At 40.6% G+C, this 19,567-nt stretch overlaps 1 protein-coding gene across 4 annotated transcripts in view; it reads right to left on the bottom strand.

The window, feature by feature from the left end:
• Positions 1-19,567, bottom strand: part of jmjd1cb (jumonji domain containing 1Cb) — a 205,348-nt gene that overhangs the window by 66,742 nt on the left and 119,039 nt on the right. For all 4 annotated transcript variants that reach the window (XM_044178369.1, XM_044178370.1, XM_044178368.1 and 1 more), the window contains one exon: positions 6,035-6,148. In XM_044178369.1, coding sequence (XP_044034304.1) covers positions 6,035-6,148 — 114 coding nt within the window. The remainder of the gene's footprint in view (positions 1-6,034; positions 6,149-19,567) is intronic.

Consider the following 19,567-nt stretch of genomic DNA (forward strand, 5'->3'; position numbering starts at 1 on the left):
CCTCCCTAACGAAAGGCAAAAAGATTATATTAGGAGAAGCACATGCATCGTACTGAGCTGCACAATATGTGACTGCATGTCACAAACTGAGGGACACACAGTCAACACATAACTGAATATGACAAGTAATTACCTTGACATAGCCTATCTCTCTCTCTCAAACTGCATTCGGGAGCTGCGCCTTGTCACCGAGACAAACGTATTGGGATTGTTGCAACACGGACATTTTCTCTTGTAACATAGGAAGTCACTTACCAGCGCACTGCTGCTAACTGTACTAGCTGCCATTAGCTAGTTAGCCCGGATTTGGTGCTCGGAGTACCGGGGGAGTATTGGTGTTTGCTTACAACGCTAGCACAGGAGCTTTGGACCACCGGGAGGACGAAGTTTTCAGCCCCGGGGCAGGGGACCCAGACCAGGACTGAGCTCAGCCTCCGAGACCAACGAAGGACAGTATGACGACAGGTAATACAGTACTGAGGAGATGTATAGCGGCTCTGACCAGGACTCTGACTCCGGGGACGACGAAGACACAGCATGTTCAGGTGGGGACAGGAGAGGCGTGAAGCGGGAGAGGTGCAAGTCTGTAGCCAGTTAATTTGTAAGTAACGTTATACACCCATCGTATTGATAAGTTTGCGAGTATTTGTTTTTGTGAAGTCGGAAGTTATTTATTCCCGTGTTTTGAGCAATGAGACTTGTGTCATGTTATGCTGTGTTGAAATAAAAGAACAAAATGTTCAGTCTCCTTGCTGGTTGTTCCGACAAATTACGGCTTTGCAGATGCCACTAAAAACAAAGTCAAATCTCTGTGACTAAAAGAAAAGGTATGAATATAAAATGTATTTAATAAAAGTTAAATTCTTTCTGGACAATAATGGAGCTCTATGGCTCAGAGGAAGAAGATGCATCAGGCACAATGCAAATACCACCTAGAATTGTTTTTTTTATTCCCTATTTATTGATACTTCTATTACTGATGTGCAATATCCACCGTCTCAATCATCTTAATAAGCTACAGAGTACATGCACTATTACTTATTACTTATATTATTACACTGTACATATTTATCAACCGGTAAATCCACTTTGTACTTTACACTTATTTTAATTTTATAATTATATCCACTTTGTACTTAATTTATCTGACCTGTATTATAGTGTATTATATTTTGATTTGCTTAGTGCTTCTATTCCTGTGTGCACTGATGTGACAGTGAGCAGCTGTAACAAAAGAGTTTCCCCTCGGGGATCAATAAAGTTTTTCTGATTCTGATTACAGAGTTGAATCGACATTTCAAAAGACACAATGTCAACAACAATTAAATCTAAGTTTCACAAAAGTAGTGTATATTACAGGACTGTTGCATTGGATAACATAACATGTTGGGAATTAGTATAGGTGAGCGGCTGCCTTTCATAAGTTTTGTTGCAGCTCTGTCTGTCAGCTGTCACTGTGGATGATCTCCATTAAATGACTCTAGTAGCAAAGGGGAGTCAGCTGGCCCAGCCTGCACACTCTTTGCACTCTGCCCTGCAGCCTGCAGCTACAGCTCATTCTCCAGCCAGAAACCAAACCACAACAACAATTACAACTGGACCCTGAGAGCTTTCTGAGGGTGGAGGATGTTTTCTATTAACCCTTATTCTAATGAAGCTGCAATCTGCAACTGATGTGACAACATAATGAAATGTGATCAGATGTTGTAGATTACCTTTTAGAACATTTTGACTTGACTAGTAGACAGTCAGCCATTGTGGTGGTGGTCAGTAATTTCATTTTAACATTTTCACCACTAACACTTTTGGTTTGAAGAAGAAAAACAACTCAGTCTACACAGTGTACTGACAGATTGGAAACTGCTGCTGGTACTAGCACAATACTGGGGAAATTGCACTGCTCTGTTACTGAGTGTGTGTGTGTGTGTGTGTGTGTGTGTGTGTGTGTGTGTGTGTATATACATTGGTCAAACTCTTGAGTCAGCACTAACAGTTTTATTCTCCACCTCCTGTCCCTCAGCCTCAACACACACCATAACTTTCTAGCAACAGGGCGCACACACACACACACACACACACACACATTTCAGCAGCAGGCTGGTTGGCCCACTATAAACAGTGACTTCATTGTACAGTTCATGCCAAACAGATTGCAGCCCCCTCCCTCTTCCTCCCTCCGGTCTTCCTGTCCAACTGGAAAAACAGAGAGTGGCGTGGTCACGGCTTCACTGTTCTGAGTGTGTGTGAGAGAGAGTCGGACTGTTTTTACTGCTCTGCGGGGTTTAAAGGTCTCCAGAAGAATAGGCAACTCTGTGCAGACATGGGTGATTTAAGAATGGAGGAATCTGTGTGTGTGTGTGTGTGTGTGTGTGTGTGTGTGTGTGTGTGTGTGTGAGAGAGAGAGAGAGTGAGAGAGTGAGTGAGTGAGAGAGAGAGAGAGAGAGAGAGTGAGTGAGTGAGTGAGTGAGTGAGTGAGAGAGAGAGAGAGAGAGAGAGAGAGAGAGAGAGAGAGAGAGAGAGAGAGAGAGAGAGAGAGAGAGAGAGAGAGAGAGAGAGAGAGTGAGAGAGAGAGAGAGAGAGAGAGAGAGAGAGAGAGAGAGAGAGAGAGAGAGAGAGAGAGAGAGAGAGAGAGAGAGAGAGAGAGAGAGAGAACATCTCTGCAGTTAGCAGTGTCAGGACGAGAGTGAGGCTCCCACTTTCCTTCACTTCAGATGGCTGCAGTTACTGCTAATGTGGGGTACTGGGACTGCGAGTGTAGGACTGCGAGTACGTGTATTCTGGGTGTGCGGTCTGGCAGCAAGTAGTGATTGGGTAGTGTGTTTGTTATTCTCAAAATAAGCTTTAATAAGTATATGGGATCAGCTTATATTTTCATTTAAAAGGTTTGAATATATGTAGGGCTGACAAGGAAAGGCTATCTGACTTAGTCAAGTAAATGTCTCTCATCTTGTCTGTTAAATATCAACCTTAAGGCTATCACAGCAAAAATGACTGAAAATGTCAGTGCACAGCAAAGTAAAACATTACAGTGCCAATTGCACTTTTTAAAATTAGTCATATGAAGAGAGCGTTCAGTTGCTAGTTTGTTCTTTGGAGTACAAATACCGGCTTGTAATAATTTTCTTACACACAGGCACAGAATGCCAGTGTGTTCAAATGCCACTTATAAGCCTTGAGACCCAAAGCAGTTGGTCTTTGTAGGTACTATGCAGTTCTTTGAAGTAGGATGGCGCAACCACCCGTGCCGTCTGTGAGCTGAGCGTGACTGCAAAATGCAAACTATGCTGAGTTCAACACTCCACAGTGGCTACAGTTGCTACGGCGATACTAAGTGGAGACAACAAGAACTGTGATTGAAAAGTTTTGGATGCTGGTGGAAATTGTTGATATTGAGGACAACATGAAGCAAGCTGAAGAAATACTCTTTTTATTAATACACATCTAAGAAAACCATCTCTGCTGCAAACCTTCAGCTCACTGCAATCCCCCACTCCTATTCAGGAATGAGACAGGGCAAAGAAGCATAGACTCCAGTTCTATTAGCACAAGCGTAGCACACCATCACTCTATATCACAAAGTAAATAAAAGAATGATTTACTGAGGGGAATATAACTAAAGCGATATGGTCTGATCATGTACAATACATGTGTTTAGTGTTGTACACTGAACTATAAATCAAAACCTTTGCTGCAGGTATCTACGACAGGGCAGCTGTTAACGCCTTGTGTCAAGTATAAACCCAGCTATAGATGACACACCATGACCCCCTTGCTTGATGATTTTGTACTATCTACCATAAAGCCTGCTGTACGAGTCTCTGTGCCACAGAAACAGTTCAAACTGTCATTCTCTACAGCAGTGGAGCGGTGGAGTGTGTTGCTTTAACAAAGCATCCTGGATGTGATGTAGCCATCCTGTTTCTAGCAAGCCTGGGCTAGCGAGTTTCTCTGCTCTGTGTCTGAGCAGCCGTTACATAATACATTGCATTTACCTTTACAAGTTTATCTGTGGGCCATGGTGTGTTTTGTCACTGCACTTTAAATATTTTTGTTTTTGTGTGGCGTAAAGCAAAGCCTCCTGTTTTCACAGTGTCTGAAGCCAATTAAAGGTTGAAATGATTGTCTGTACTGTGGAGAACTTAGATTGGCGAGAAAACTGCTGCAGAGACAAGCAATTGTTACATCAATCAATCATCTCAAGTATTATCTATAGTTCATGGTATGAGGAGAGGTGGGAACATCATATTATTAATTAGCTCTTTTGTTATATTTGTTTTACATCACCAGCTTTACTTTAGGCTACTATTTTTTATTTATTCAGTTTATTTCTCAGGGACAGTGCATATTAATAAACACTACTGTAAATATGCCAGAATTAGCCAAACGGCTAGTTTTGATCCGTAGTCCCCATGGATGTATGCTAAGAACTGGATCCAGCGCCCCGCTCAGCCTTGCTTCCAATTCTGCCCAGTGGCCACCCGCGGTATTGCAACAAAAAAATTCCCCTGCGGCCCAAAAAGCATTTTCCCCACAAACCACCATTATAAAAGAGACGCCTGTACTGTTGACAGTATACCTCGAACTGCAAACAAGGTCAATTATGACTCTTTCTACTATGAATTTTGATCCATGGAGGTTTTATATTTGTAAAACTTTCCTCGAGCCAAGAGAAGTGATTTAAAAATCCATGATGTCATCACAATGTCACGAGTGGGGCCAGCGGGGAGAAACGCTACTGCGCATGTTCGGTGGGCCGCAAAGCCCGGAAGTAAACCTGGAAGCTAGAAACTTTTTTGGTGTATGTGGCAGGCGAGCAATTCTTATCTGACTGAATAGGCGCCATCTTTGGGTCTGGTATACATCCATGGTAGTCCCTGGCCAGCCTAAAGTCAATCTGAAAATCATTATGACTTTTATCACGTTATAGAATATGATAGATTGAGCTCTCTGAGCCACACGTGACAGTGTGGCTATTTGGATTGATTTACTATCAGAGCTGTAGGTGATCCATTAAATGTAAGGGACTTAAAATATAAACAGGATCATTTATACCATTTGTAAGTAAAACATTTTACAGTAACAAGTGACACTGTGCTGACACTGTCCAGTTTACAACAACTTTGTTGTTGTTGTTGTGGCTCCAGTTCTGGTGCCCATTCTGGCGCCGACAGCATTGCCCACTCAGTCCAAAGCTCCTGTGCGCTAAGTTAGCTGCACAGCTAATTGGCTGTTTGTGTGTCACTCATAACACACTCTTATCAAGGGATGATAGGCTGTTTACGAGCCAGGGCATATCCGTTATGTGCTTTCATGGCGGTTTGCATTTTATGTATTTAAGTGAAACTATCGAACATTCTATCGAATAATTTTTTTATTGCTATTGATGAAGTGTCTATCACCGGTACACATCGCTATCGCTTTATCGCTGAGGCCTAGGAGAGACTGCGGCTGTATGTGTTAGCTTCACAGTCACATTAAACCCTGGCAGTGTTGGATCCATATGGAACACAGCGCCCAACCCTGGCTACTCTCTAGGGCCAACATTCCATGATTGCAGTATCCAGCCAAGAAGTAATTGTGAATCACTAATTCTTTGTTAGCAAATGAGATCCAGTTACAATGTGTACATCTACCAAAAGTCAACATAGTTTTTTTTTTTAGACCACATAAATCTTTTATTCACATCAAGACAACAGGTAGCTTTGATGTTTTTTCATTTCATAGTGTTAACTGCTCGGAAATTAAAACCAGTGCTATGAGACAGCACAGCCAAAAAGCTCATTTCAAATCAACATTCCTGCTGACGTTCTGCTTTAATTAGCTGTCTTACTCCTGTCCGAGGTAAAAAAGAAGAACAAGTATTTCTAGGGGTGGGGATAACATGGTCATTCTAGATTCAATGCTTTCACAATGTCTTACTAATTGAAGTGAAGGTTCATTACTTGAACAAACATTAGTAATCAGGCACAGTAAGCTAATTCAAAAGGGCTTGATGATCATTCAGTGTATTTATGTGTGTGAGTGTGATTATTACCTGGTATGGTTGGTAGGCTGAATGGTCAGACAGGAAGTCCAGCTGTCGGTCTAACAAGAATTCCACTGCTGTTACTGGTGACAACAGGCTCTTCCCCACCACTGGCTTAAATGCCTACACACACAAAACAGAACATGGTCAACAACGGCACAACAACAATTACACAATAACATCATCTTATCAGTAGGACAGCTTGTTTCTATGAAGAATCTGATCCAAACGTCACATCAGAATGATTTAGGTTTCGGTTAAGTCATTTGTAGAATTCATCAATTCTACAATACATATGTAATAAACAATACATGTACATAATATATTGTGGAGCTTCAGTGTTCTATGACAAAACATTCTAAACCAAATGTAGAGAATTGAGACAGAAGAAACAGGAATGAAGGAAGAGACATGAATGACTTTGAATGAGATTAGAGGGAGGAAAAGCACAAGCGGAGACATGATGAGACGAGGGCGGCAGGGAGGGACGGAGGAGAACGAGACAGAGAAGGGGATAGAAGGAGAGCTCCAGAGAGTCTGACAGTTCAAAGGCAGTATACTCCACTTTGATGTTGCCTCTCTCTCACACACACACACACTCTGATGATGAATGTCAGCCTGCAGCCTGAGCTCAGCTGTTACTGCACATACAACACAGAGACCAGGCTGCACCGGTTTCCTTATCTCCACTTCTAACAATGTGTACTGATGTGAATGTAGCGCAGTCAAACTATTTACAGCTATATTCCTCATTGTGGAGAGGCTGTCTTAAGGTTTCTTTAATTCCACATCACTTCTTATTTTCTATTTTAGTTCCTGATATCAGTCAGTCAGTCAAAAAACAACAGAGACACAGCAGTAGGCAGGTGCATGTTTGTGTGTACGTGTGCGTAGCAGGGGTTGGTGCTGCTGTGATTTATGGTTACATAACAAAGTCAGTCTGACAGAGAGATGAGAGATTAGAGGTGAGAAAAATGACCGCTGTGACCCCCCCCCCTTACACACACACACAGCCACAGGAGGCAGGAGCACATTGTGTGTGCAAGCAAAACATGATAGTGTGCGTGTGCGTGTGTGTGTGTGTGTGTGTGTGTGTGTGTGCAGCTCTATTTCTGTCTGTCAATACATATTATATTTCCTGCCTCCAGTGGCCTCATGCAGCCAGCAGCAAAGGCCACACTACTGGACATTATTTTGGAAATTATTTGTATTTATTCAAAAGTGCAAATGTCACTTTTGTCAGACTTTGGCAGTAGGCTTCTCCATCTGATCTTCAGCAAAAGAACACAAGAGCAACAATCAAATGTATCCTCTGCATTACCATTGTTGGACTTTCGCTTTTATTTTAGCATGTTACATTACATTACATTGTTAATACTAATTACTACATAACTCTAGTTTGGAACTGGACTTCCTGAATTCTGTTTCATTGTCTCACGTGTATCTGAAGCAACACGCTCCCACCAGCACAGCCCCTTGCATTTTTCTAATGCAAGGCTGTTTTTGGTCTGAACGCCCACTAGGGCTGCACGATATATCATTTCATAATCGACTTCACAATGTATGCATGTTCAATTGTCACATTGCAGGACGTGCAACGTCACTAAGGTAAGTTAACTCAAACACATCATGCTACAACTTTTTTGCTGCTTGATACAAAAGGAAAACTCTCTAAGTTCTCATTTTCCATGACTGATCTACAAGACAGGTCTGTCTGATATTACATAATTTAGTCCAATTTAAGGGTTCTTGGATATATGGATTCCGAACACTTCCCAATGTGCTCTGGTGAAGGGGCGCACTTCAAGTGCACCCCTTCACCAGAGCTCATAGCGAACTCATAGCGAACTGATTGCTGTGCATGCAGAGTCTGCATATCACATGCCTGTAAACATGCACGCGATGTGGCTACTGTCACAGATAATGTCGCCTGGATGCTAGAGCAGCTATTGATTATTTCAGTAATCGAGTATTCTACTGATTATTCCATCGATTAATCGAATAATCAGATAAGAAATGCAAAAACAAATAGCTTTTGCTTTAAAAAAGGTTTATATACTTAAGTTTGAGAACTACAAGTTTCAACCAAACTACAGCTCAGGCATAACGTGAGCCTTCACTGTCTTCTTCGTGGCATCTGTAGGAGGCAGAAACGAGTGGACAGGAACTGTGACTATCATAATAATAAATAACATGAATGAAGCGGGGCCAGAAAGAGCACCAGAACCGGAACCGTGTTTAGCAGCCTTCCAGTGAACATGGCCTGGGACCGAAAACAGTCTCTGGGACCGACGGAGGACAGTTTGACGACAGGGAATACAGTACTGAGGAGATTTATAGCGACAAGGACTCTGACTCCAGGGACGATGAAGACACAGCATGTTCAATGCAATGCAATGAGACTTGTGTCATGTTATGCTGTGTTGAAATAAAAGAACAAAATGTTCAGTCTCCTTGCTGGTTGTTCCGACATATTTAGAATATCGCTTTTGCCGTTAGCAACAGGCAGCTTACATCGTTCCCCTTGTAAAATCTATATTTTAAAGGCTCATTATTACGGTTTTGTATTTCTCTGTAATGTAGCACTGTGTTAACAATGTTACTTTCTCAGCCCCGGAACTCAAACCATTTTCTGATGCCCCAAAAATATACATTGAAATAATTAAATTAATATAATAAACATTCAACGACTAGTTGACTAATGGCTTGAACTAACGACTAGAAAAATCTTTAGTCGGGGTCAGCCCTACTTTTAACCACATTTTACATCTCATATGTCTTCAACAGCAAAATTCGCACAAAAACTCTTCTGTTCAAGTTTTGCCTCCATCCGATCCGTTGATGAAGTCTGTGAGACAGAGCTGAAAGTTCAGAAAAAAGCTAGTAATAGTGGACCTTGAGTTGAGATTATTTTGTCAAACTACTATTTCCAAGTCAACTTTGAAAGTATATTTTTGACCTTGGAAACAGCAGATGACAAAACAATCTCCGTTGACTCTGAGTTTGCTCAGCTGTCATTGAATGGTAGATGTTCAAATTTCCCTTTCCATGAAACTCCATCTAATGAGGAAGATCATGTGATACAATCGAAAGCTCAACAACAGCGACTAACGGATCATGTTGTGAGACTGTTTTTGTCAACTGCTGTTTCAAGGGCTAAAAATGAACGTTCACACTCAACCACTAAACGGGTCATTCTTCTGTTAGGTGTGTTGTCAACAAGGAAAACAAAGGAAACGTTGGCAGGATAAATGAAGATACAGTGTGATTCACTATGATTTTCAGTTGTGATCCATGTCATGGCTGGCTACAAAAAAAGGACTACAAATAATGAATAATGGCACAACAGGAAATAACACAAATACAGAGCATGGCTGCCATCTATGGATCCCTGCTCTGATTCCTCTCTCTCTCTCAGACTGAAAGGACATGGCACATGTCACACACACACACACACACACACACAAAACTCAACCACAATTAGGTCACATCTGCCAGTGTGCCAGGAAAAAGCATTCTGTCACTGTGTATTTCCAGACAGGCAGCAGGAGAGTGGATGAGCAGAGGAGAGATAGATACACTTACTGTCAGTACACAACACACATTGAAACCAGTGGATCTACAGAGAAACAAATGCAAACTAATGTCTCCATATTATAATGACAAAGCATATTTACACGCACATAAACCCCCAGGCAGTAATAACATCAGAAGAGGACAGACATGAAAAAATGCCATTCTGAGAAAGCAGATCAGTCTCCTCCACTGTCCTGTCTGTCTGTCGAATAATTGATAAAGAAAAGTGCAGCAGAATGTAAAGGAGATGAAGGGGGGATGATGGAGCTCATGCATCATCAGAGTGCGGCGCACCCCCCCGTAGTAGTAGTCTAATAAATAAACAAAATAAACTCACAAAATGTCAGGAAAGGAAATATTCTTACACCTAGTTTCCTACAGTCACCAACTCTGGTTTGGTCAAAATAAACCCTTAATTCAAAGAGTTAGGTGTGAAAATATTCTCTCTCTACAGCTGTTTGCCCACTGCCTCTCTCTGCCGTTGCTGGCCTCTTTGAGCTGCTGGGTTAGCTCGCTGAACGAGTCTGTCGCTGAGCAGCGGCTCTCACTCATTCTTCGTATGCAGACCATTAATTTAGCAAAATAAAACGACAAAAATTGCCCCAAAAAAACCCCAACTGATTGTCGATATATTTGTCCAATCGGCCAACCCAAACAGTCCAATAACTCCAGAGGGTTGTAAAGTCCGAAAGTCAAATTTTTTTTGAAAAAAAGATAGATGTAATAATTTCCAAAATTCACAACATGTTTTTATCTCACGAAATATTCTGCTTCAATCCATATTTGTTGGCGTTTAGCCTTTCGAAAACAACATTTTCACTGCAGTCAACAAACTGTTTGCTATCCCGATTGCTGCACACGCACCTGTATTAACGGGGCAGACTAGTAGCAATCTAACAGCACCACTGGCATACATGCTACGTCACCAGCAGCCCAGCTTTAACGTTGTTTTTTTTGTTGTTGTTTTTTTACACAAATACAGTCATAAACCATATACCCTGGTGAAATGTCAGGAAGGTATGAAAAAACTGATATGCCCAAGCCTACTAGAGAGGCTACACCACACACACACACACTAAAGCTTTGTCATTCAGGAGGCCATTATCTAATGAAGACAGTGAGAGGAAGAAATCAAGAAGAAACTTTGAAAGGTAATAATAAACTATATATTGTTTGAGCACTGGTGTGACGAAATATGTAGGGTGGATTTTTACATTAAAAGAAAGTAGACTTTTCAGTGTGATCGATCTGTCAATTTATTTTCCAATTAATCAATTAATTGTTTAGGCTAGAAAATGTCAGACAATGGTGAAAATGGCCATCACAGTTTCACAGAGCCCAAGGTTACATCTTCAAATTGCTGGTTTTGTCCAATCAACAGTTAAAAACTTAGAGATTCAATTTACAATGATGTAAAACATTTGGGAAGCTGGAACCAGATAATGAATGGTATTTCTGCTTGATAAATGACTTAAAAGATGAATCAATTATCAAAATAGTTGGAAATAAATTTTCTGGCAATGAACTAATCATTAATCGACTAATCATGTCAGCACTAATTTGAAGTCAAATAGAGCTTTCACCTAGAGCTGCATTGATATGTGGTTTGGCCTCCACAGCATAGGAGCAGCAACTGTCAGCGTGGGTGTGACTAGCATCACTGCTTTGGAGTGAGTGGGTTGTAGATGAGGGGCAACTGCCATTTCAGGACCAAATGCAGACTCCACATCAATTGTACCTCTTTGCTAAGGACAATATCCCAGCTGTTGAAGTGGAATACTTCACAATATCCCAATGGCTTGCTGAATTTCTGAAGCTGTGTTTCAGTCAGGTGAGAACTTTACCAGGCACTAGGAATCTTCATTACTTTCAACCCATTTCCAGGCTGAAGGTCATGACACAGCAGTTCTTCTATGCAACAACTCAAATAGAAGTAATCACAGTTGAGGACGAAGTCCTGACCTTTGACGAAATCAACGGCTGTGTCACACTTCAGTATGCCAGAGACTGGTGGCTTGGTATGGTGGTGTCTGCTGAACTGAAGCAGCATCAGGTAGAAATTTACTTCCACATCATTTACTTTCCTGATCAAAGACTGCTAGAATTAGGCTGTGTATATTTACTTTTTTGATTGACTGTGCTCTGCTGTGTTAGGTTACTTTTCTTTGCCTAATTGTGTGCAGTTCTAGTGGTGTTAGTAGACTTAATCTGATTCTGTGCTGTTGTCGTGGTGTTAGATTTTATCTGATTGCAGGCTGTTTTTCTGTTGTCACTTGACTATAATCTAGTTTAGTCTCCTGTTCCGGCTTTCTCTTTGTGAATTGATGAATTTTAACCATTAGTTAATTGTGGTTTGTCAGTTTATTTATCAGTTAGTCTATTCCAGTGGTGGAAATTAGCACCCACCAAATGTGGGTGATTTTGTGACTTGTGAAATGACTTCATTGGTTGGATGGGACTAGCTGCGGTAAGCGTATTATGTCATTTCCAGTCACCAGAACTACTACTTTACTAGTAGCGAATTTCTGCTGCTCTAGCTCATCTCAGTTAATTTTGTTTCGTCATAGTGATTTGATCTGCTATAAACGTACACTAGTTCTGCTCAAGCATTCATAGGTCTCTCCTTCTTTTAACGACTTTCTCACTAATCCCACAGTTTACACGCTATTCATTTTTGCTAGCTACCGTTCTTTAGCTTAGCAGCTAGCGATGGCTTCTCTCTCCCCTTCTCACTCTCCTGCTCTCTCTCTCTCTCTCGCTCAGTGTGTCAGATGTTTAGCTATACCTCTGCCTCCTTTAGTGAGAATGGTACATGTAATAAATGTAGTAAATTTGTAGCATTGGAGGCGAGGCTTAGTGAATTGGAAACGCGGTTCCGCACCATGGGAACTCAACCATTAGCTGCTGTAGTTAGCCAGCCCTGGGAAACCAGGGAGGCTGAGTGGCTGTCCGAAGGAAGCATAGCCCTAAGCAGAAGCCCACGGTTCACCACCAACCCGTTCACTTTTCTAACAAGTTCTCACCACTCAACGACACACCCGCTGTGAAACCAACTCTGATTATTGGCAGCTCCATTTTGAGAAACGTGAAGTTAACGACACCAAGGACCCTAGTCAAATGTATTCCTGGTGCCAGAGCGGGCGATGTTGAATCCTATTTAAAACTGCTGGCTAAGGATAAACGTAAATACAATAAGACTGTTATTCACGTCGGCGATAACGCCTCCCGATTACGCCAATCAGAGGTCACTAAAGTTAATGTTGAGTTGGTGTGTACATATGCAAAGACAATGTTGGACTCCGTAGTTTTCTCTGGGCCCCTGCCAAACCTGACCAGTGATGACTTGTTTAGCCGCATGTCTTCATTCCACCGCTGGCTGTCGAGGTGCTGTCCAGCAAACGATGTGGGATTTGTAGATAATTGGCGGACATTTTGGGGAAGACCTGGTCTGATTAGGAGAGACGGCATTCATCCCACTTTGGATGGAGCAGCTGTCATATGTAGAAATCTGGCCGAGTTTATTAATGGACCAAAACGACAACTCAGAGTTGAGACCAGGAGGCAGTTGCAGTCCTACACGTTTCTCTTTGCTTCCAGAGCAGTTACCCACCCAAAACTCTCCTGTCTGCCTCCTGACCACTTAAATATATAAAATCTAAAGTTATAAGAAGGTGTTATAAATAAAAACCTAAACAAAAACGCTGAAATAGCACAACAAAATAGGAGAATTAAATGTGGACTCTTAAACATCAGATCTCTGTCATCTAAAGCTGTACTAGTGAACGATTTAATATCAGAGTATCATATTGACTTATTTTGACTTACTGTAACCTGGCTGGATCATGAAGAATATGTTAGCCTAAATTAATCCACTCCGCCCAGTCATATTAATGCTCATATTCCTTGAGGCACCGGCCGAGGTGATGGAGTTGCAGCCATCTTCGACTCAAGCCTATTAATCAACCCTAAACCTAAACTAAATTATAACTCATTCGAAAGCCTTGTTCTTAGTCTTTCACACCCGACCTGGAAAACACGACAACCAATTATATTTGTTATAGTGTACCGCGCTCCTGGTCCTTATTCTGAATTTTTATCTTAATTCTCAGAGTTTTTATCAAGTTTAGTCCTTAAAACAGATAAAGTAATTATTTTAGGTAATTTCAATATTCATGTGGACGTTGAAAATGATAGCCTTAGTGCTGCGTTTATCTCATTATTAGATTCGATCTTTTGTCAGCGTGTACATGAAGCCCTGGCACTCTGTAGCTAGCTAACATTAACTAGTAAAGATGAAAAGGCAGCAAAACATTCTTTCATTCATCATTCACTCGTCTGACGGTTTCTTTATTTGTGATGTATTTGCAAGAAACATTACAGCCAGCCTGTTAAACTTGGCCAGCTTGTGCTGCATCCACAACGCCTGCAGGACATGAAAGCTTGCTTAGCTCCTTTTCATAGCCTAGGCTAGTAGATGAGCTTGACCTCTGCATGCACTGCAGCTTCTCCTCAGAATGGATGTTTCAAATGCGGCTTAATTTGCTCGGCACAAGTAAGTAAATTAAGTCATTAAAAACAAAAACTACTTGATCGTATCCACACTTATTGTAAGTCGCTTTGAATAAAAGCATCAGCTAAATAAATGTCAAGTAATGTAATGTAACTTTGAGGGCCCCTGTCTCCTGAATGGTTGGTCATTCTAGTTAATCAAACCACGTTCTAACACTCTCATATAGGTTAGCACATAGGAAAAAAATTGTTCAAATCGAAAGGGGTGAGGTCAGAAAGAGTGATTTCACCTGTGGTCATGCAAAAAGTATATTCCACACAAGCATTTCCTACGACATTTGACCATTTTACATATTTTTTTAACATAACCAGCAAAAAATGTCAAAAATACTTGAGGATTTGCAGGACATGTTGCTGAGTAGTGCTCTGTAAGTGGGTCACAGTTCATTTCCAAGACACACACACACACACACACATAATCTATGCATACTAGCTCTAAAATCTGAGCTATTGCCCTTAGCTCACTGTCTAAACAAAATGACCTGATCAGCTGATTAGGTCAAGGGAATTGTACAGGTAATGTTTCATAACCAAAACTAGTAGTCAACATGGAGATCTCAGTAACAGACTCTCCAACCAACATGATACCATCAGTTTTTACTCTGGACCAATTTCAGTCGATTAAATTCAATACTTCCAAAAAGCTCTACAAATGTCAGTTGTTAAAGCAAACTAAATTCATTCAACTATAATTAACTCCTTATGACATTTTATTTCGCGCCCAGTCTTTAGTGTCAGACGACAGCAGCTCAGTATGTGGTACAGCTATATGAAGGATGAATGACACGCCACAGCAAGATGACTAGAAATAATGTTTCTGCCTCTGCCAGGCCCTCCATCAAACAGGTGGCTGACTGCTTTTCCTCCACGGAACTCTGACACACTTTAGTTAGTCTACTCAACAGGGAACCAACCAGCATTTGGAGTTCTATTCCAAACAGCTATTGCAGCTGGCAGCTCAAAGGTAACAGCACTGGATGACAACCTACAGTGGTGTGAAAAAGTGTTTGCCCCGTTCCTGATTTCTTATTTTTTTGCATGTTTGTCACACTTAAATGTTTCAGATCATCAAACAAATTTAAATAGTAGTCAAAGATAACACAAGTAAACACAAAATGCAGTTTATAAATTAAGGTTGTGATTATTAAGGGAAAACAAAATCCAAACCTACATGGCCCTGTGTGAAAAAGTGATTGCGCCCCCCCTGTTAAAACATAACTTAACTGTGGTTTATCACACCTGAGTTAAATTTCTCTAGCCACACCCAGGCTTGATTACTGCCACACCTGTTCTCAATCAAGAAATCACTTAAATAGGACCTGTCTGACAAAGTGAAGTAGACCAAAAGATCAAACATCAGCAAAAAGAACATTAAGGCTCGTCTCATTTTTGCCAGAAAACATCTTGATGATCCCCAAGACTTTTGGGAAAATACTCTGTGGACTGACGAGACAAAAGCTGAACTTTTTGGAAGGTGTGTGTCCCATTACATCTGGCGTAAAAGTAACACCGCATTTCAGAAAAAGATCATACCAACAGTAAAATATGGTGGTGGTAGTGTGATGGTCTGGGGCTGTTTTGCTGCTTCAGGACCTGGAAGACTTCCTGTGATAAATGGAACCATGAATTCTGCTGTCTACCAAAAACTCCTGAAGGAGAATGTCCGGCCATCTGTTCGTGACCTCAAGCTGAAGCGAACTTGGGTTCTGCAGCAGGACAATGATGGAGTGGCCTAGTCAAAGTCCTGACCTGAATCCTACTGAGATGCTGTGGCATGACCTTAAAAAGGCAGTTCATGCTCGAAAACCCTCCAATGTGGCTGAATTACAACAATTCTGCAAAGATGAGTAGACCAAAGTTCCTCCACAACGCTGTGAAAGACTCATTGCAAGTTATCGCAAACGCTTGATTGCAGTTGTTGCTGCTAAGGGTGGCCCAACCAGTTATTAGGTTTAGGGGGCAATCACTTTTTCACACAGGGCCATGTAGGTTTGGATTTTGTTTTCCCTTAATAATAACAACCTTCATTTAAAAACTGCCTTTTGTGTTTACTTCTGTTATCTTTGACTAATATTTAAATTTGTTTGATGATCTGAAACATTTAAGTGTGACAAACATGCAAAAAAAAAAAAAGAAATCAGGAAGGGGGCAAACACTTTTTCACACCACTGTATATAATACAGTGCTACATAGGGGCAGACAAAACAATAGAAAAGACTTTCATTTTGAACTCCATCCCAATGGAAAATGCTACTAAAAATGTAGGTCATACATTAAATACCAAATAGGCTATTGGCAATCGGATCCTATATCGACGATTTAAGGGATGATCGACGATTGTTTTTTCCTGCAGTAATATTATGGCGATTTTAACTTACAACTAAAATGCTATCTTTGTAAAAAAAAATCTCTAAAATCTGCACCCTACTGTGTATTTGAGATGCTTCTGGTGAAGTGGCATGTCCGCCCGCTAAGCCCCATTAATCAGCACGAGTGACGAGTGAATTTTAAATCCTAAATTACAAACCAGTTTGCCACCTCTTTTCCATGGATCCGACACCCGCATCTACGTTCTCCATATGTCTGTTCACCAAAACTTTGCTCTGCACTCCATAAGAGTAGTTAACATTATGGATATGATTTGGATTGTGATATTAAAGCGAATAATGTTAAACGGAACATGATGCTGTCGCACCAAGCACAGACACACAGACTTTGAAAAGAGAGCTGTTGTTTACATAAGAGCCATTGCTATTACGCTAAATAGTTTTTTTATGTTTAAATATTTTAATGAAAATGTTCACACTTATAATTTTTTATTCACGTAAGTAACTAACTAACTAACTAACTGCTTGCAGAAAGCTTTAAGGTGTTTTTGCAGGATTTAGTGGCATATAGCGGTGAAATTGCAGTTTGCAACCATTTGAATACCGCTCGCCTTCCAAGCATGTAGGAGAAACTACGGTGGCCGTGAAACTTGCGAGAAAATACGAATGGCCCTACCAAGAGCCAGTGCTTCTTGGCTACTGTAGAAACATGGCGGTGCAACACTGGGACCCGCTCCCTCCATAGATAAAAACAGCTTATTCTATTTTCAGGTGATTATACACCAATGAAAACATATTATATTCCATTTTTGCCAACAGCTCCTCCTAAATGTTACACACTAGACCTTTAAAGGTTTGATTGTTTCAAAGCTCCGTCAGATGCTGAAGCCACACTCAAGATGATTATTCAACATTTTTAATACAAATAAAATTCGAACGTCAATAACAATTTAAAAATGCTAAACAGAGAATAAATAATTTAATAAAAATGAATAAATATAGCCTACAACTACTACTACTACTACTAAGAATGTTATTATTAAGAGAATAAAAATATTTTAAACAGTAGAAATGTGTTTATTCACCCATAAACAGTTCACAATAATCAAATTTGCATAACAAGAAACTTTATTACTTACTTACTCTTAGAAATCCAGCACATTCTTAAAATGGACAACTGCACATATAAATCGAGGTCAGTGCTTGATAGTAAAGTGCTTAAATACCAAAAAGCAAATAGCCTAGTACAAGTCTAGGTCTGCATGCCCTTCACTGGCACACATCTTTTACATAGCTTGCAGATAGGCTGTGTAAGGGGCCATTCAGATGTTGCATCTTTAGCACGTACAAATTCAAGACGTGCTACAACGGCACTCAAAACCGAAAGCAATACTGTTGCGACACGCCTGTTTTTTAGGGCGCATCCGTGGCATACTGAGATGGAAAAATCTCAACTTTTTCGAAGAAGAATGAACCAATCAGCTTCACATTACTTGCTTCACCCTCCATCCAAGGACGAAACAACATCCGGTTGAAAGGTGAGCCAAACTGAAGTAACTGAATATGGAAGAGCGACTGATATACTCATTCAGACTGACTGCGATTTGGACCGGTTGCGGCCGGCGCGACCGTAGCGCAAGTTATGCCGCAAACAAGTTATGTTTCCATCCAAATGTTGCACAAGTAAATTCGCAAACACACAGACAAATAAAATACAAATCAGTTTGTGTTTCCATTAACTACTGTTATATGAATAACCGACACGGCACTTTTATAAAGTTGGGGGAGTAAAGTTGCAAGAGACAGATTTTTAAAAAAGAATGGTCAAAACTGAAGCAGCTGCCTTTTAGTCCCCACTATGGGTCAAGCTCCGAAAACACAGGATCCTACACTTCCAACAATGTAACTAAATTTTGTCTTTCATTAGAGTAGACCCTCTCTGTCCACACCTAATTCTTTCACACTCCATGCCCACAGTTGGTAGCCAGACTTTTCATTAAATATATTAAAGGTCAAGCCCGATACCAGAAAACCCAGAACACATCACCACGTTTGTTTTGTCACACTTGACAAAGCTCCTCCAGAGCTACAGGATACATTATACAACTGTTTTCACAGGCTGAGTAGTACTACTTGTGACAAGTACACAGATTATCATAAGTAAAATCAGTTGAGTGTCCCTTTAGAGTCTCTGTATTAAATGTAAGTGCAGGACTAAGTTGTACATCTGGTGCTACACAAAATACATTAGCTATGCAGGTGCACAAGTCACATGATGGATTTGTCTATGACTTCTCAAAGCTGATGAAATCGTGATGAAAAAGCCAACAGATACTGTAAATGAAAACTATCAGAGAAACGGTAGTCATCACTATAGCCATGTTTAGGGCTGAGTAATATCCCACATGATTATGAATCAGACACTCTGCAAACACACAATGTACTGGGACACATGAAATGATTTACTAAGATAGAGGTGCCTCCTCATCAAAACACAATCAGAAGTGCAGTGTGGGCTAGTGATTCCAGAAGAGAGTGTGATGAAGATTTGGTTGCTGCTGTCACTGATGTAGCACAGGGTAATGGAAAAACCTGTATCACAGAAAATACATCTGAGGAAAAGAACTAGACATAGCAAGAATTAAAAGTGAGTTTGGGAAAAACAAAAGAATAAACTATAATCCACAGGCACAATTAAACTTTTTGAGGTCTTTTTTGTGTTAATCAAGTATTACATTTTATTTTTTTTTATTTTTTTTTTGGAATACAGACCTGCCAACCCTGGATGAATTTTGAGTACCACTTCGGCATCTATGTCAGATGCGAATCACTGCTGTTCGCACTATGAATTATTGAACATAATTTGCATACATATACATTACAGTACATCATTTAAATACATGCAGCAGTCAAACACACAAGAAAGTGAGGGATGCAGTGATAAGAAAATTCTTGATACCAATAACAGGGTAAAAATAATCTGCAGATGCCAATACTGTTAGTTGGTCATTTCTGCCTGTTTGTCCATTTGTCTTCCCCCTGCCTAAACATAGCTTACCAAGGAACACAA

This window comes from Siniperca chuatsi, linkage group LG20 (genome assembly GCF_020085105.1).
Source record: "Siniperca chuatsi isolate FFG_IHB_CAS linkage group LG20, ASM2008510v1, whole genome shotgun sequence".
Lineage (NCBI taxonomy): Eukaryota > Metazoa > Chordata > Actinopteri > Centrarchiformes > Sinipercidae > Siniperca > Siniperca chuatsi.